The 20,029-nt window shown below is 41.5% G+C and overlaps 1 protein-coding gene across 4 annotated transcripts in view; it reads right to left on the bottom strand.

Moving 5' to 3' along the window:
* Positions 1–20,029, bottom strand: part of map4k4 (mitogen-activated protein kinase kinase kinase kinase 4) — a 62,388-nt gene that overhangs the window by 6,562 nt on the left and 35,797 nt on the right. The window contains exons 12-25 of one of the 4 annotated variants that reach the window (XM_057336936.1): positions 19,318–19,528; positions 18,984–19,145; positions 18,787–18,873; positions 18,186–18,329; positions 17,924–18,102; positions 17,684–17,792; positions 16,715–16,927; positions 15,642–15,747; positions 14,092–14,259; positions 13,019–13,162; positions 12,428–12,562; positions 8,624–8,724; positions 8,213–8,362; positions 7,977–8,136 (exon numbers count right to left, since the gene is read on the bottom strand). In XM_057336936.1, coding sequence (XP_057192919.1) covers positions 7,977–8,136; positions 8,213–8,362; positions 8,624–8,724; positions 12,428–12,562; positions 13,019–13,162; positions 14,092–14,259; positions 15,642–15,747; positions 16,715–16,927; positions 17,684–17,792; positions 17,924–18,102; positions 18,186–18,329; positions 18,787–18,873; positions 18,984–19,145; positions 19,318–19,528 — 2,069 coding nt within the window. Of the gene's footprint in view, positions 1–7,976; positions 8,137–8,212; positions 8,363–8,623; positions 8,725–12,427; positions 12,563–13,018; positions 13,163–14,091; positions 14,260–15,641; positions 15,748–16,037; positions 17,161–17,242; positions 17,268–17,683; positions 17,793–17,923; positions 18,103–18,185; positions 18,330–18,786; positions 18,874–18,983; positions 19,146–19,317; positions 19,529–20,029 lie in introns of those variants that run through there. The other 3 variants (XR_008963189.1, XR_008963188.1, XM_057336937.1) reach the window with 3 other exon arrangements.

The raw sequence follows: 20,029 nt of genomic DNA, 5'->3' as shown, positions 1-20,029 counted from the left end.
CAATGAAGAATTCCAGTCTGGATTTAGAGCATGTCACAGTACAGAGACTGCTTTGATCAGAGTTACAAATGATCTGCTATTGGCGTCTGACCGAGGTTGTATCTCGTTATTGGTGCTGCTAGACCTTAGTGCTGCATTCGATACCATTGACCACAGCACACTCCTACATAGACTCGAAAATTATGTCGGCATTAAGGGAATAGCTTTGAAATGGTTTAAATCTTATTTATCCGACCGTTTTCAATTTGTAGCAATAAACAATGAGGTGTCACGCAAATCGCAAGTCCAGTACGGTGTACCACAGGGCTCAGTCTTAGGGCCTCTGCTCTTCGCATTATACATGCTACCTCTAGGAGATATAATAAAGCGACACGGAGTTAGCTTTCACTGTTATGCTGATGATACTCAACTTTATATTTCCTCGAAGCCTCATGAAACACAGCAGTTCCATCGAATAATGGAATGCATAGTCGATATAAAAAACTGGATGAGTAACAACTTTTTATTACTGAACTCGGACAAAACGGAAGTGTTACTTATTGGACCGAAAACTGCTATAAGTAACAACCAAGAATACTGTTTAACTATTGACGGATGTTCCATAAAACCCTCGTCGTCAGCAAAGAATCTTGGCGTTCTATTCGATAGTAATCTGTCATTTGAGAGCCACGTCGCCAACACCTGTAAAATTGCGTTTTTCCATTTTAAGAATATATCTAAACTACGTCATATGCTGTCAATCTCAGATGCAGAGAAGTTAATTCATGCATTCATGACATCAAGACTAGATTACTGTAATGCACTGTTAGGTGGTTGCCCTGCAGGCTTATTACAAAAACTCCAATTGGTCCAAAACGCGGCAGCTCGAGTTCTTACACGTACAAAAAAGTATGAACATATTAGCCCGGTTCTGTCAACCTTGCACTGGTTACCTATAAAGCATCGCGTTAACTTTAAAATCTTGCTTATTACCTATAAAGCCTTACATGGTTTAGCTCCTCAGTACTTGAATGAACTCCTTTTGTATTACAGTCCTTCACGTGCATTACGCTCTCAGGCGTCCTGTCAGTTGGTAATACCTAGAATTTCAAAATCAAGTGCAGGTGGTAGATCCTTTTCCTATCTAGCGCCTAAACTTTGGAATAGTCTTCCCTGCACTGTCCGGGAGGCAGACACACTCTGTCAGTTTAAATCTAGACTAAAGACGCATCTTTTTAATCTTGCATACACTACTCTTCCATAATATAAATCTTCAGAGGGTTTAGGCTGCATTAGTTAGATCAACCGGAACCAAAAACACAACTGATGTACTTGTTGCATCAAAGAGTACAGAACAGTACTCTACTCTCAGCCAGTCTTGTCTCATTGTTCCAAGGTTACCACAGCGAGCAGGATGCAGTTCATGGCCTGACCTGATGGTAGAGCGGAGAATGGGAAGTGGGGACCTGACAAGAGCTGAGATGATAGAGCTGGATAAAGAAGGACGCGGTCTCTTGACATGTCTTCACCACAAAATTTCAAATGCTATTAGATTATTAATGATAATCTTAAACTATAATTTATTTTATTATTAAGTTTATTTATTTTATTTAGCCTTGTTGTGCAAGTTCTCTGGAGCTTGTGCAGAGGCAGCAGCTTTTGCCAGAGGGGAACTGGAATCCCCTGGTTGGGCCTGGGTTCTCCTGAGGTTTTTTTTCTCCATTAGAGTTTTGGGTTCCTCGCCACCATTTGCATACTGTTTTTTGCACTATTTGCCTGGCCGGGGGGGGGATTTGCTTTAGAATTTTAAAGTTTTGCTTAATTAATATTAAATATAGGAATTTATAGTCTGTTATATTTGACCTGTGCTTCTCTCTCCTTTATCTTAAATGTGTGCTCTCACTGAGCGTGTGTGTGTGCGTGCGTGCGAGCGTGTATACTTGTCTGTGTACGTGTGTGTGTGTCTGCGCGTCCGTGTGTGTGTGTCTATGTCTATGTGTGTTAGTACGTGTGCATATTGTGTGTGTGGAGTGTTTTGTATGTGGGTGTGTCTGTCTTCTGTGTTTTCAACTTTTTCTTGTTTTTGCAGGTACAACTTTAATTGTTTTGCTTACAGTCAATATGTCTTATGTACAGCTGCTTTGTAACAATTAAAATTGTAAAAAGCGCTATATAAATAAAGTTGAGTTGAGATAATCAGGGCAATGCTGCAGTAAACGTGTTTGGCACCTTTAAAACCCTCCAGTGTCTTTAAAACCCTCCGGGAAACTACTTTCTTCTGCCACCAATTCCAGCCCAGCATAACAGTTAGTGGTGTAACGATACTTCCTAGTACAATATTTCGCAATGCAAAAATGTCACGATGCGCATCGAAGAGAGATGGGGATATTTTACAACATGATATTTAATTGTATTCGTTGAGTGGTCAAGACGCTACCTACTCTGCGCCAGCGCATCACGTGTGCTTATCTCACATATGCGCTAGAGAGAGAAGCACAAGACACAATCTGTGGTTTACAAAGCGTCATATTTTCCTTCACAATCGCCGTTAAAACACAGCAAACTTAAAGCGTGACTGCAGGCGAGTCACCCCGAAACTCATTACAAAGGAGCACAAACGTGTTTAAATGCCAATGTTCATTTATCCGCTAACGTGAGCTGCTGCATAACGTGATATGCAACATAAAGTAAGCCAAAAGAAACCAGCGCTGTTCCGATCAGAGAAGCGATGAAGTGAGTCGTACTGTAGATTAAAAGATCAAATGACATGATAAAAACAAGTATGTGATCTGCATGATTGAAGAAATGTAATAGTTTATGTAATATGTATTTTTGAAAGATTTCTCTCATTCATTACTGTCTCAAGCAAAGACAGCGCAGCTTCACAGAGACACGAGCCAATAGCGCTTGAGCGTGAGCTCTGCCAGAGCGTTTCATTGGTTGAATGTACTGAATGAACACGCCCTTCACTGAACGAACGAGTCAATTGAGTCAAAATGAGACTGAATGAACTGCTACATGTCGTTCATGGTCTAATATTCTCGGTGTTGCAACAATGCATATCCAGTAGTTACTCAACTCTTCTGAAAAATAAATGTCAATGTCAATTTATTTCTATAGCACAATTAAACAACAGCAGTTGACCAATGTGCTTTACAACAAAAACACATGCAATTTAAAAAGAATGAAAGACAAATATAATATATCCATAAAAAAATTGAATGATTATATACGGTGTATATATATATATATAAACATGTATATAAATATACAGATGACACCAGCAGCTATAGCATGTAAAAACAATAAAAATACTCGATTACCAAATGCCAGTTGAAAAAGGTGTTTTTAGCTTCGATTTAAAAACGGATATGGATGAGGCAAATCTAGTGTATTCCAGCTACTGAGAAGGCACAGGCACCCTTAGTTTTTCATTTAGATTTTGGAACAAGTAACAATCTCTGATTAGATGACCGGAGAGAGACAACTGGGAAGTATTCTGTCAGTGGATCCCAAACGTAAGGAGTGGCCAAGCCATTTAGCGACTTAAACACTATGAGAAGAATTTTTAAATCAACACGATATCTTACCAGCGCAAAGAGTGTAATATTGGAGTAATATGGTCTCGCTTTTTAGTACCTGTCAGAAATTATGCCGCCACAATATTTACAATATTTTGAAAATGTTCTCGTAGTAATACTGGTGGAATATCACACAGCAATCAGATTTAAGAACTAGAAAGAACTGTTGACTAAATAAGCTTTTTAAAACTACAATATATACAAACTTGACAGAAAAATTTAGACATTCTTCTGTTAATTAAATCCATTATAAACAAACACTTATTCTAATCCTTACACAAGTCCTAAGTTTTCATTTGAACAACAAAACTCTCAAAAGTTAAGTACAACCCCAATTCCGGAAATGTTGGGACGTTTTTTTCTATTTGAATAAAATGAAAACTAAAAGACTTTCAAATCACAAGAGCCAATATTTTGTTCACAATAGAACATAGAGAACATAACAAATGTTGAAACTGAGGAATTTTACAATTTTATGCACAAAATGAGCTCATTTCAAATTTGATGCCTCAAAAAAGTTGGGATGGGGGCAACAAAGGGCTGAAAAAGCAAGATCTTTTGAAAAGATTCAGCTGGGAGAACAACTAGCAATGAATTAAGAACATGATTAGCTATTAAAGGGATGTCTTTGAGAGGCAGAGTCTCTCAGAAGTAAAGATGGGCAGAGGCTCTACAATCTGTGAAAGAGTGATTAAAAAGACTTTAAAACCAACGTTCCTCAACGTCTCCTCATCTACAGTGCATAACATCATCAAAAGATTGAGAGAAACAGGAGAAATGTCTGTGCGTATTGGGAAAACGCTCAAGACCTTTGTTGGATGGCCGTGGTCATCGGGCCCTCAGACGACACTGCACCGCTCATTGGCATGATTGGGTCGTTGACATTTCTAAATGAGCCCAGGAATACTTCCAGAAACCACTGTCGGTAAACACAATCCACCGTGCCATCTGCAGATGCCAACTAAAGCTTCATCATGCAAAAAGGAGGCCATATGTGAACATGGTCCAGAAGCGCCGTCGTGTCCTGTGGGCCAAGGCTCATTTAAAATGGACTGTTTCAAACTGGAAAAGGGTTCTAAGGTCAGACCAGTCAGAATTTGACATTCTTGTTGGAAATCACGGACTCCGTGTCCTCCGGGCTAAAGAGGAGGGAGAGCTTCCAGCGTGTTGTCATGGTTCAGTTAAAACACCAGCATCTCTGATGGTGTGGGGGGCATAAGTGCATACGGTATTGGCAGCTTGCATGTTTAGGAAGGCAGTATATGTAAGGGATCATATGTCCAGGCAGCCGGTTGTTATGGCAGAAATAATCCCCGACAGTGTGATCAGGACGTGAAGCGGAGGGTCTTGTGTCTCACTGAAGGGGCTTATTACACGGCTACTTCCCACATGAGAAAAAACTGGACATGAAATGTGAATTTGAAATATTTTATTAGCTCATTTTTACCGAATGCAGACCTTCCACGAGGAAAAGCCGTTTAGTTTCGGTTTTAAAGTAAGAAACGACGTTCAAACGTCACGAACAGGCAAATTGGTTGAATCATCTGTAAATATAATGTCACATATGTGACCCTGGACAACAAAACCAGTCTTATGGGTCAATTTTTCGAAATTGAGATTTTTACATAATCTGAAAGCTGAATAAATAAACTTTCTATAGATGTATGGGTTGTTAGAATAGGACAATATCTGGCTGAGATACAACCGTTTAAAACTCTGGAATCTGAGAGAGCAAAAAAATCTAAATATTGAGAGAATTGCCTTTGAAGTTGTTAATCAGGGGCACTGTGGCAGACCATCCACTCACAAAAATAAAGTTTTCATATATTTAAGGTAGGAAATTTACAAAATATCTTCATGGAACATGATCTTTACTTAATATCCTAATGATTTTTGGCATAAAAGAAAAATCGATCATTTTGACCCACACAATGTATTTTTGTCTTTTACTAAAAATGTTCCCGTGCTACTTAAGACTGGTTTTGTGATCCAGGGTCACATATGTGATTAAAAGACATTTTTCCATTACATTTTAGGGATGCACGATATTATCGGCACGCAGAGTCTGCAGGTATTTATGAATGTATATCACGAGGACAAAAGCTCATGGTTTATGGCAGATTGCTGTGCGAAGGCTTTCCGTGTCGCCCATCCCTGTTAATAGTACAGCAGTCGTTTACAGTGATGCTAAGCTAAAGCTAAAGCTATAGCTATTGGCCATTAAAACGAGTGATTTCTTTGATAATTTCTCAACGATTCCCAACAAGTCTGTATGAAAACACTTGGTATCTACTTGTTAAATAGTTGTTGGTTTTTATCTTCAAAGGTTTTATTAGACATTACTATGTGCTGTTTTATTGCTGTCAAACAGTAAAACTCACTTTACAAACTTCATGTAATTATTACAAATTTTTTCAATTTAACAAAAGTTTAGCAGGTATTTACATAAGGTAAAATATAACAGACTAGGGCTGCAACAACTAATCGATAAAATCGATTATAATCGATAATGAAATTCGTTGTCAACGAATTTCATTATCGATTAGTTGGTCTGTGACGTCACTTGCGAGCTGCGCAGTTACAAATCAAGCGCATCTTCTTCCCTTTTAAAATAACCGTTTTAGATGCGTCTCTCCGTGCAGCATGAGCTGCGCAGTTTTAAATGTCAGATGTGGTTCTCCGTGGATGCGTCTCTCCGTGCAGCGCGAGATGCGCAGTTTGAAAGTCACACGTGTCTCTCCGTACAGCGCGAGATACGCAGTTTAAAAGTCACACGTGTCTCTCGGTGCATGGGTCTCTTCCGTGCAGCGTGAGGTGCGCAGTTTTAAAGTCAGACGTGTTCTGCATGCATCTCTTCAAGCTGCGCAGTTTTAAAGTATAAAGGGGAGAGGTGTTTTAAATGACAAAATTAAAGATTATATTAGTAAAACCCAATTTGTGGCGTTTGCACTTTGCAAAGTACATAACAGGCTAAATACCCTGATTTGGTGGTTTATTTAGTTCAGAGGTGGGTAACGAAGTACATTTACTTGAGTACTGTACTTAAGTACACTTAAGTACAGTACACCCCTCCCCTCTCTTGCTCCATGCACCACTGAACTCTGACCTCATCCGCAGGTCCAACCCCCCACCACAACACACACTGACCCGCACTAGTCACTTTATGCAGCATCGGTCTGCCCCTCTTCAACGACCTCTTCTGACAGGTTAAACAACGCCTGCTCTCTTCGTCACTTTAAACAGACTGATAAGCTCTTTGCACAACCTCACATCTGCACTGTTGTATATTTCACTGCTTTCACTCTATCTGCCATTACCTATCTTGTATTTTACATTCATATAATCTGTATTTATTTATATATATATTTGTATTCTGTGTAGTGTTATTTGTATGCACCAAGGCTCTGAGAGTAACACAATCTCAATCCTCTGTATGTATGTACAGTACATGTGGCAGAATTGACAATAAAGCAGACTTAGACTTTGACTACACAGTCATCATTAAAACTGAATCTCTGCACTGGAGTTTGTGCGTGCTTTCTGTTAAGCGCCCGACTGTTGACAGTAAAGTCTGATTTTTACTTCTGCGTCGGACCTACGCCGTAGGCTACATGTCGGTTTTCATTTATACTTCCACATCATTGTCCGCGTCGACAGGCAATGACCACTAGGCGTCAGTGTCCACGCGTGTGATGCTTGTGTAACCAAGACAAGAGCCGAAGAAGCAGCCGCTGGTTTGAGAAGCATTAGCAGTGATAGCGGCAAGTAAACACTCACTTTTGTTGCAGATTTGAGATGTTACATACAGAAGCACAAATAATTTACTTCGATAATTCATTTGGACATGCGTTTGAGTAAACATGATGCTATCGCAGAGTTTTTTGACCTGAGGGAGGGGTTCAAACAGACCAATCACAGCGATTGCGGTCCGCATAGAGTTGACGCGTTGTTGCATTTTTGGAGAGGTGCGCGTCAGGCTACGGCATAGGTCCGACGCAGAACCATAAATTGGGCTTAAAGGTCTTCTTCTATTGACAGAGATGAGTCTGCTTAAATTCCTCCTCTAGCTTCAGCTGTCAACGTAAGAAAACACTTTATACGGATTGTATGCTGCCCTGTGTCACCGCGTTTCAAATATTTGCTTTGTCAGACATCAAGCAGCGCCGTGCAGACCGATCGGCGTGTACTGCAGGAGAACTCTGATATCATGAGCTGATGAGACGCACACAAAGTTGAAAACACAAACTTAACATTACTCTGTTGTGCTGAGAGAGTGTGCGCATTTCTTACCGTTGAAGTCAAAACAGTTGCATCATAATAACGTAAACGTGCTCTGGTCTGGATAGTCGAGCCATGTCATGTGGGGACAATTGTAAGAGTTGTTTAAAGGGAATGATAGTGGTGTCCCTAACGTACCGACAGATGTGGGCATCTCGCCCCACTGGAGCACCACGTCTTTGGTGATGCGTCCATACGTGTTGACATACACGCCCTCATCTTCGTAACACACCAGCAGCTCGATACCGTCCGTGTTGGGCAGAATGATGATGGCGTGAGACTGAATGTTGGTCTGAATCTGAAGAAACACACAGAATAAAAGATGAGCGACCGCTGCTGCTCTTGAAACGTACAACTAAAGCTTTCATACATACGTGAGTGGGCAGATAGATGTCATAAACGGCTCCCGAATCCACATCCACAGCATGAAACCCAGAGCACGACCCATAGATGACCTTTAACCTTTGGCCTTCTTCAACAGTCAGGTCCACCAGCAGTGGCTTGTGTACCAGATCACCAAACGACTACCACAACAATAGAAATAAAGTCGACATGTTTCCCAGGAGTCACAATAACATTTGAGACACATCATCCGTCGTTACACACACACACACGACTCTTCATGTATTGGGTTCTCTTTTGGTGCATGGACAAACGCTTGTATGTTTTGTAATAATAAGTTATGCATGAGCAAGATGAAACTCAGAATCCTACAGTGGCTCTTGGACGGGCATTAAACACTAAACATACATCGCATGGTCTTTATTCTCTTAACTCGTGGTTACCTTGAACGCCATGAATTTGTGGTAGGGTTTGGGAGCCCAGGCGTAAACTTCCACCGAGTTTTTCAGAGCCAGAACCAAGAATTTGATCCTCTCGTACTTCACTGCAGATGAAAGGACAGAACGGCAGACTGTGTTGGTATACTGATGGAAATGTCAATATAAACACTTTTCATCTAAACACCTTACAAAAGTGATGACAACTCAATCTTATGAAGTGCTGTGATATAAAGTTTCAACAATCGTTCTCGATATCTCTAGTCCTTCATGTTCCTTGTGCGCAACATTTATTTTACATTTTCAAATGAAACCAAGGCAGTGGATCCTTTTCGCCAACCTTCTGGAATAGTTTCCTAGGGTTGTCTGAGAGGCAAACACGTGTAGATGATCTCCCTTAGGGCTGTCACGATTACTCCATTCATTTCCAGTGGTGGTGTGTGTGTGTGTTTTTAATGAATGAATTAAATGAATACAAGTTGGTGAAGCTGCTTTGAAAATGATTCTATACACAGGGTTTCTGCAGGTTTCACAAAGTCAAATTTAAGACTTTTTAAGACCATTATGAATGAAATTTAAGACCTGTATCGCAACATAAAAACCGCACACCCAACATTCCCCGATCAATTTCTCGTGATGACAGCAGAACTTGCTGTATTTTAATACAACTGAATGCCCAATAATAAAGCCGTTGTTGTTTATACAGTATTCATTTACATATTTAATGTTTCTGTTGTCAGACATAAAATAATATATATATATTTTTAATTTAAAACAAATGTTTATGTTCATATGTCTAGTCTAGGGATCGGCAACCTTTGCAACCAAAAGAGCCATTTTGGGCCTTCTCCCACCAAATAAAATTTGTCGAGCCGCAAAATATATGTAACCTTTAAATTACTGTAACACAGGTTATGCATGTAAGGTAGTAGTTACCCAGTTGGACCACTAGATGGCAATACAATGCGATTTTATTGTACTTAGATGATAAGCAATTTATACAATTTTGTCTCTGGCAAGAAGTGGGAGTGTTGCGATAGGAGAGTAGCGTCACGATGTTGCACGCGCTGCTTTAGTTAGACTTCAGATTTTTTTTCTGTGAACTTTTGTTTTGGCGGCGTTTGATGAACAGCCACAAGAGACCACGTACTCTCCGCATATGGACATCATGCATAAACATTATGAGAAGCGCGCTAGTCAGACAGGATTTAAACTATGCCGGCTAAAGACCTAAAAGTTTGGTTTAAAGATGAAAAACGTACCAAGCAAAATGTTTTCTCACCATTCCATGCAGTGCTCGGTGCTGTCTCACATCTGTCAAAGCAGAAATCTGCTCTCTGGATGTTTTTTCTGTCATCTCCGGTCGCGCTCACACAGTATGTACATTGCATGGACTTATTTCTAATATTCGAATGAAATGCTTTTTCAGATATTTCTTGAAGAAATCAGGACAGAAGTGGTCAAATGTGGACAAAATAGACGGATTACAGCAGCAGGTATAAACGGGTATGTGCCTCTTTCGTCCACTTGTGATCCGATGGACCAGAACGCATCTTATTACCAGGCATAACCAGGGTCTTATAAAGACTGCAGGGAGCCACATCAGGGCGGCAGAAGAGCCATGGGTTGTGACCCCTGGTCTAGTCAGTAACAATGACATGTGCTTGTAAATGATGTTTTGTTCCGTTCCGGTTTGGTCATGAATGTGCCGCTTCGGCCGCTCACTGAACAGAGAAGACGCCAAGAGACACATTTTTCCACTCACTGAAAGTTAGGGTTTATCCAAAAAGACGCTATTCGCTTTTGTGAAGGAAAAAACTCTGTAAACTCAGCACCACTACACGCCTTTGTGTGTATGCGTGCATGCAACGTGGTGTGGTCTGTGACAGACAGTCTCGTCTGACCGTGCGCACATTTTCCAAAATGGACCAGGCATTGTAAGAAAGCCAATGAATGGGAAACACACGGCCCTTCGCGCTAGTGTTCAGGGCAGAAGCCTACGATCACGCTCTAATGAAGGGAAATGACAAAACGGGGAGTGACAAATTGCCCTTATTGTAATCCGTCAAAATGACAGACGGTCTTCACATTTTCCCGTCCCTGGTAAAAAAAATCTGTCAATGACGGAGAACTTTCGGTTAACACAACCTCTGCATTAGAGGTAGCGTTACATGGCCGTAGGAAAATTACGACCTGTTTAAAATGATTTAAGACATGGAACACAATAATTCAGTGCATTTAAAGGGGTCAAATGACACGGCTAAAACGAATATTATGGTTTGTTTTAGATGTAATGTAATGTGTAAACAGGATATAAGGTTCAAAAACGCTGTATTTTCCACATACCGTGCATGGTTGTGTCTCCTCTTTGCTCCGCCTCTCTGAAACGCGCAGATTTTTTACAAAGCTCATGGCTCTGAAAAGCGAGGTGTGCTGTGATTGGCCAGTTAACCAGTGCGTAGTGATTGGTCGAATACTGTAAGCGTTTCACGGAAATGTAACGCCTCTTACCCGGAACATCACGTTCCCACGCAATTGTACTGACAGGTGATAAAATGTCATCGGTACTTCCTTCATCAATTTGAGCCCGAATCTGATCCGGAAAATGAAGATGATCAAGCCGATACATCAACTTTGACAGCGCGACTTGAGCAGGATGTAAAGGATCGGTAAGGTTTTATTAAATAAATATGATGTTAAATAGTTCAAAACTATAGCTAACTGTTTTACCTTTTATATACGACGTTATAAAGACTATAAACAAACAAGCATATACATCATACAGAGTTTGTGTGAGATAGAAACAAGCTCGCATTACAGCAGGGAATGCTATAAATAACGCTAGCGCTTTGGCCCTTCTTGATCAACCAGTGTTACGCCACGTCTCGTCGCGACTCAACGAAGACAATAAACCAAAAATAAATACTAAATATAAAAAGACATTATAAACACCACATTTGTTGCCTCTAGTGGGAACATTATTACTGATTATTAGGACTTATGTTGTCTTTTTTCACGCATTTGCAGATCACAAACACACGACAAACTCAGCTCGCGTTAGTCCGTAACAAAGTCTTTTACAATAAAAATATACTTACAGGCTGCGAATCTGAAGCACCAGCGAAGTTGTAATGGTTGGAATGGCCCCACTTTTTAACCAAAGCTTTCGCGCATAGCCAGCCTTAATCTCTCTCCCAGGTTCGTATAGCAATCTTCAGTGAAATGCGCTGCACAAACTTGAACATTCGGATTGTACTTTTCTGGAACAGTGTTGTAAATAAAATGTAACCATTCGTTTTTAGTTGTCTCATCTTTTGGCAGGGCAAACAAAGAGTCTTTCTTTTCGCAACGAAACACACAGAATCTCCGCGACATGACTGCGGCGGTGGCGATACAATGAGATTTACAAGTACGCCCACCTCACTTGCGTTTAGATTTGGACGGGCTTAAGTCAAATCATGTTACGAAGTGACGTACATTCATCGGGGTGTGGTTACACGAGGCATTTCAGGCAGGTCTGGGTGAGCATTCGCTTTTAGATAGAACGCATCTTTTGTTCCCACACTTTAATTTTAGCAATTTTATATGTCTAATACATGCATGGGCAACTTATAACACACCAAAGACACAGAAAAACACGTATTCGTGCCATGTGACCCCTTTAAGACTTTATAAGGCCTCAAATTTTGATTTTGGAATTTAAGACTTTTTTAGACTTTTTAAGACCCCGTGGAAACCCTGTATACAGTAGGTGTTACACAGTGTGATGTGTAAGAGAGAGTTCTGGGTGTGCGAGTGACAGTGACATACCAACTTTATAGTGCACACAGCCCTCAAGATCTCCTACGGTCGTCCAGCCCTGTTTCTTCTCAACCTCAGGGTCATTGTGAAGAATCTTGTTTCTCAGCCAGGACAGATAGTACACACGCAACTTATTCTTCTTCCCTAATGAACACATACATGGCCTTCAGTAGTGAAGACAAGACGAGTCGTTCTCAAGAAACCATTTGTGTTTTTCATTAGTCTCCTGTGTGTACATTATCAAACAAATCATTACAAATCCATTTTATCTGCTCGAGGTCGCTTTTTGTTTACATGGGCTAATAAACTTTCTTCTTTCCACAATTCTTGCAAAACAACATGTTTGTGTGAAATGCAATCGCTGAACATGTTGATAAATTACAACATCTCACCAAAAACAAGTAAAACAGCCTTTACACAACTTCTCACTTCTAAATGTTAAAATGATAACCACAGCGATTTCCACATGAAATGTCACGAGCAAGACTTGCAACACACAGACAGACAGAAATAGAGACCAACACGTGCTGTGGGTTTAAAGCAGACGAGGACGGATGTTGCCTAACAGAGACTGGATGATCACATATGAGACTTTCTCACCTGATATTGTCACCAGTACATTAAGTCCCTCCAGAACCTCCATCTGTTGAAAGCGTCTGCGACTGATGAGAGGGTAAACTTTCCCCTGACCGCTGCGATCCAGTAACATCAGACCGCTCTCTGTCCCAACTAACAGATTGACACCTTGGGAGAGCAAAATGAAGCGCTCGTGAAAACTATCGACTAAGACCACGTTTACACAATGAAAAACTGAAAAGTTTTTGAAAAAAAAAAAACCAGCTGCATTTACACAGACCCACGAAAGCGAATAAAAAAGCTGCATTAAACATGCAAGGCCAGTAGTCGGCGATGTCAGTTTGTAAAGAAATGATCCACGCCTTTCCGTTTTAGTTCAAAATGACGTCGTGTAAGCAGGGATCACCTTGAAATCATGGGTTTCTTATAGAGTACTACCTCAGAGATGAAGTGAACCCCAGATGCGAGTTAGCATTTTACCCTTTTCCGGTTCCATCTCCCTAAAGTCCATGGGTTTTTATGTCTGTGCTTAACAAAACCTCTAAATATTTTCAGGTTTTATTCCATGAAATAAAACACAACTTGTGAGTTTTTTAAAGCTTCATTGTGTCCTAAAAACGCCGGTTGTCAACGAGTTGCTACAAGCGACTACTATATCCTCGGAAATATAATATAAATATATTTCATATAAATCTCACAAATAATGCAACCTGGGCCCAAATCTCTAAAAGCATGGATGGGGATTCATTCACTGAGTAATTCTAACAAGTTTTTAATCAAGTTTGAAAGAGTTGGTGGTGGTGACGTTGATATCAAGCGACCGTAGCATAGTGTAGTCTGTTTATAGCTTTTTACTTCTGCAGATTGTAATTAGGCTTCATAAATAACAAATATTGTGCTCATCTGTAAAGACGAAGTGTCATAAACACAGCTGTTGAATCACAGAGCGTAGTTGTTGTGATCTTCCAAAAGTCTATGGGAAAAATGCATAGGCTGTCGGTCGAGGAAATCAGTGCCTGCGCTAACTTCCAGGTTGGCCTCCAAAAATAGGGCGTCTCTGCACGAGTCCATATGTATGAACGTTTGCTGATACTCACCCCAGAGGGCAGCGCACAAGATCTCCGAGTTAAACCTCTTCTTGTATTTGCGGATCTCTGGCGTGTCATTCTGTGGTCTGGTGTTGACAGGGTTGACGTTGACCACAGAGCCCTTACGAGAAGCATCCTGCCGCAGCGCCTCCTGCAGTCGAGCATCATTACTGTAACCTGACAGTGAAACATCATCATTACACCAAGAACACATCAAATATATTTCTCTACATATACATGATTTTAACCCTTTGGCCTTGTGTAGCAAAACAAAGGAAATGAGGACAGCAAGCTTTGGAGAGAGAGCGAGAGAGAGAAATGAACATGAGCTGGGAAGGGTCCGATTTTGATTTGCTCCTGAAAATCACTTGATGTTAAGATGAAGCACTTTCATAAGAGTCTCTCACCCTGTGTCCTGTGCAAAATACAAAAACTTGCTCAATATTATACATGTTAATGGCTTGATAAACGGTTTAAACCCCAACCTAGCAAATAAGAATGTATTTCAATAAATCGAGCATCTAACAGCCAGTCAACAGACATTTTCACTGTGCGAGAAACATGTCGATCTGTCTGGATGTGATTTCTGAAGAAACACTGTGAACACTACGGCTGTGTCCCAATTCGGGGGCTGCGTGCTTTGAAGGCTGCATTTTAAGACCGATTGCGTCACAGCAGCGCGACTGAAGGCTGGTAAGGCTGTCCCATATCAAAGGTTGCTTCAAATGCAGCCCCAAAATGCGACCTTATTTCCGTGGGTTTTTAAGAATAGAACAAATGTATCATTCACAGCCTCGGCTATCCCGAGATTCATTGCGCACCTGTAACGGCTTGAAATCTTTTAATAATCTATCAAAACTTTAGTTAAATAAAAGTATGTAATTCACAAAAACGGTCAATTTCAGTGTTTTAATGTCATATATGATGTTGTTCATTAACATTACTGGTGCATTATTGTGTTTTTTGAATTTGTAAGGTTGGTTAATTTAATATACTGTTGGGCTGTTTTAATCTACATACTCTCGAAAATAAAATATAATTTTTCTGGCTCCGTATTCGTTTAAAAATGTCAGAAACGTCTCTGCTGTGTCCTGCTGGCACCACGCAACAGGAGCAGCACGTGACGCAAATCATGCAATCAGGAAATCCTCCGCGAGGCTAGACCGTCTCATTTCAGTTTGCTTCTTGAACTTTTGAGGCTGTGTGCTTTGAAAAACAAGTCCTCGTTTTTAAGTCCGCGACCTTAAAGGTTGCAGCCCCTGAATTGGGACACAGCTTACATGTGTTGAGTAAAGATGGACTTGTTTAGGGTTGGCTGCGCCCTCTGGTGACGGTTAGTGAACTGCAGGTCATAATCCAGAAATCAATGTTTAGCAAACATAAAACTCCTCTTACACCATTATAGAGATAACCCTAGGGCATCTTCATAGACAGCCAATCAAATGTGCGTTCTGACAGACCAGTAAGCAACAGAGAAACTGGAAATATTTCATGATATTATGGCGGATGTGCAGACTCAAAAGCTGAGCGTCCGAAAGGTCTGGAGAGTTCAGACTTACCAGCATTATTGAGTGCGCTGCCGGTGGACGGAGAAATCTGCAGGAGACGCGGGTCAATGAAGGGGGTGAAAGAGGAGGAAGACTTGTGCTTCGGCACGGTGGGCGTCTGTGAGAAGTCCATGAGCAGAGAATGAGAAAAACTAAATGACCATAAAGACGTGCACTTCACAAGAAAAGTGCAGCATAACATAAATCTGAAATGAAAATACTTATGTGTATTGTAATAAAGTTTGTAAAACAGCTAGATTCAAACACATAGATGATAAAACATAGTGAAGGACTTGATGGTGTGGTTGGTGATAAAAAAAAATGATGATAAATTAACTGGATGGTTTGAGAAAGAAAAATCAAGAAATGGATGAGAGGAAATCATTTTCTTGTCTAGCTTGCACTTACTGTGATGTCTGTGTTTATAAGCTGGGTTCTGAAATGAATCTGTTTCTACTGTAATGATGTTTCTCTCTATTGCTGATGTTTGTGACGGCAGCTGAAGTGTCTGTACATCTCTGAAAGTGTGTCACTTCTCTATTTACGGTCAATCTACATTCCTTCTTGACATTTCAGACCAGCACCTGATGGACAGATGAGGACGTGCCATCTGTAACTTTACAGTCATTTTCAAATGTCTCCTACATAATAATAATAATAATAATGAGAGATAAATGACAGCTTTTCATTTTCTCTAGCAGGATGTTGGAAAATCCAACTACTTGAGCAGCTCTTTCCATCAGCTTGAATCAAAGTGAGTGAATGTCAAAGACATACGACATCCACATGTCATGAGATGATCTGAAGACATCATCACCTTCCGCAGATCTCCAGCTTTTGTTCACCATGACAACAGAGTTTAACTTCCTGACGAAGTCATTGTGTTTGGTCTTCAAGAGGCTGGACCTGGTGTGGTCACTCGTGTTGCGTCGTCCCTCAAAATATTTGAACTTCGATCTGTTACATTTCAACATTTCACTTCTAATATCAGTCCAGCTCAACATCTTCCTGACAGTATATAACAGCATCAAGACGGCAGGGATATCTGAAGTGACAGCGTGTTATTTATGAAGGAAACCAGGTACCTCTGTCAGGCATGCGTGTGTGTCCAAGGGGCTGAGGGGGATCAGAGGAGGGCTGCTGGGACAGGAGGAGGAAGCTGAGGGGTTACTCTGCTGGAGCAGATCAGGCAGGAGGTGATTTCTGTCCTGAATCCCTACACGACCGGCTTTAGAAGCGGCTTCCCACCCTGAACCCCACATTGCCAGACACTGTTTTAGACCCCCTGGGCTCTGGAACTGAGAAAGGTACAGATGTGCGTCTTTACATCCGGACGCTCAATATTGGAAACGGCTAACAGTACCTTCATCCTTCTCTACCGAGTCAAAAACCGGACACAGAAAAGCTATCGTCCAGGCATGAACCTCAACTGTGTTCAAGCTATAATCTATGAATATGATCTTTACGTAATGAGACACAGAAAGAAACACATTAAAACTTTGATGGTGATATTCCAAAAGAAAAAATGAATCTGTGACAATGAAAAATGGAAAAAAGAATCATAAAATAATGTAATTAATGTTTAACCTTGAGTGTTTTTGTATGCGACTTACAGTCAGACAACACTTTCAGAACCACCTGTTAAATGAACATGATCCTGCATATAATACATCTATCAAATAGACACGAATCATTGACAGCTGAAACAATGTGAAAAGAGCTTTGTCTCTTCGTCAAACACAGCATTCATAAAAGTGCAGTAGCATCTGTACTATCACAGAGCAAACATTGAGATGTGCGAGACGGGAGAACACACCAGTACTTCAAGTCTGTGGCTTCTCGCTCTTTCACACATGCACACAGTTCTAATTTAAATCCATCTTTCTGAGGTAAACTCTAATCATGTGCTCTAGGAAACTCATTCTCAACCACTGTTTATATTTCTATTCAAGCTCAACACACACTTCTTCTCAGAATAATTAGCAGGCATGTTGAATCGAAATCAAACTGAATCATTGAATTGTCTCATGTACTTGCGTGCACGTGTGCATCACCTGTCGTACGACTAATGTGCTGTCTTTGCATGGTGAAGAGGAGGCGTCGTCATCCTGGACAACCATCGTCTTCGCTGCCTCCGTCTCACCATTACTGAGTCTAGACGAGCTGTCAATCACAGAGAGATTCAACGGTTCAAAGCAGCAAGCTGAGATTTGGTGTAAATAACAGACACATTGTCAAAATCTTTGTGTTTAGTTTGTATACATTTTATGATGAGAAAATAATGAGGAGCGTACCCTCCTCGCGAGTCCTCTGGACCAGACGTGGAGTCCTCGCCGACGTCCTGGTCCACCTCCTCATCATCTTCATCATCTGTGGTACCAGAGTCATCGCTGGAGGAGGAGTAATCTGTGGCCTTGTGCTGCGGCCTCACGTCCTCCACAGCTCGCAGTTCTTTAGCCAGCGCTGTCAAATCCTGTGGTTCATGATGATCAAACAAAGCCATCATGTGAAAACTAGCTACAGAAACGTCAGAGAACAGAGGTGTTATAAAGTCACCTGTGGGTCAGTGGGTCGATGGCTCTGTTCGGAGGCGCTGCCGTTAGAGAAGGAGGATTCTCGTGGTGGGACAGCAGGCGGTTGTTTCTGCACTGCAGCTGCCTGAGGAGAACCCTGAACATTTCTTCTGTGACGCTCATCTGCCTGAAAGCACAATACACAAACATATTTTAGTCACATGATCTAGTGTTGCAAATCATACGCAGATGTTCATAAAACAAACTCGTATTTCATTTTTCTAGTGTTTAGGACCGTTGCTGGGGTGTTCCGGCCAGGGTTAGATGGGGTGCATTTGGGGGCAGATGGAGGGTTGCTGGCGTGTTCTGGGAGTAAATGGGGTGATTTGGGGGTAGCTAGAGCATTGCTAGGGTGTTCTGGGAGTAAATTAGGGTGACCACCCTGTAAATGACTCTTCTGAGGAATTGATTAATCTTGTTGTTTTTGTTCTGTAATTATCACTCAATCATCACGTCAGTTAGGGGGAGGTACCATTGTGTACATTGTGTCAAAAGGAAGCCCACGGTGTTTGACTTAAAAAAAAAACCTAGCTTAAGACATAACACTTCATAGACAGTAGCATGAGGTGAAGGCCGTCACTCACCAGAAGCATTGCCTGCTCATGCAAAAGCTGCTGTTGTAATATCTCCAGGTGCCTTTGTTCCTCCTCCAGCTGCCGACGGATATATTCCTGCCAAACACACACAATGATGAAAGCAATGCTTCTAAACTCAAATGAAGACGCGAAAGAATCTCATCAGTAGAACATTAACACAGCGTTACATAATAAGAGCCTCTTACCTGCTCACGGTCTGCCCTCCTCTTCTCCTCCTCTGCCCTCCTCCGCTCCTCCTCTTCTTTGCGTCTCCTCTCCATCTCCTCGATGCGTCTCTTCTCCTCCTGCTCTCTCCTCCTCTGTTCTCGCTCCTGCTGTCTCCTCATCTCTCGCTCACGTCTCTGTTGCTGTAGAACACCACATTCGCCGTGTTCTTACACATGATGATTCTAAATGCTTTTCTTAGCGTGATTACTAGATTACTACAGATATCACAGAAACACACAGTCACACCAGGACAAACCAATCATCTTATTCGAAGTGTATGAGCATGTTTTTGTTCTCTCTCTCTTCACTCACCTCTTCCAGCCGTCTGCGCTGCTCTTTCTGTTGCTCGATGCGTTTCTGACGTTCAGCCAGCAGTTGCCGCTTGTATTCCTCCTGCTCGCGCATCTGTTGCTCCTGGAGGAGTTGCTGTCGTCTCATAGCCTCTGATCGTTCTTTATTCTCCTGCTGAAGACGAATGAAGTCCCGCCGCAGAGTCGACTCACCCGGGACGTTCACTATAGAGCTGAAAGAAAAAATTCTACCATGTCAGCTCAGTCATACTGTCAGGAATAAAGACAATAATTCAATGCACTCAAAATGACCCAAACATACAAACAACACCAGACATTGATATCAAACCATTAAGGCACAAATTACGCAGTTTTAAAGTCAGACGTGTCTCTCTGTGCATGCATCTCTTCGTGCAGTGCGAGTTGCGCAGTTTTAAAGTCAGACGTGTCTCTCTGTGCATGCGTTTCTTCATGCAGCGTGAGGTGCGCAGTTTTAGTCAGACGTGTCTCTCTGTGCATGCATCTCTCCGTGCAGTGCGAGGTGCGCAGTTTTAAAGTCAGACGTGTCTCTCTGTGCATGCGTTTCTTCATGCAGCGCGAGGTGCACAGTTTTAAAGTCAGACGTGTCTCTCTGTGCATGCGTCTCTTCGTGCAGTGCGAGGTGCGCAGTTTTAAAGTCAGACGTGTCTCTCTGTGCATGCGTCTCTCCGTGCAGTGCGAGGTGCGCAGTTTTA

Source organism: Triplophysa rosa, linkage group LG6 (assembly GCF_024868665.1).
Source record: "Triplophysa rosa linkage group LG6, Trosa_1v2, whole genome shotgun sequence".
NCBI lineage: Eukaryota > Metazoa > Chordata > Actinopteri > Cypriniformes > Nemacheilidae > Triplophysa > Triplophysa rosa.
Note: the sequence above shows the minus strand (reverse complement) of the source record. Positions and strands in the feature narration are given on the sequence as shown.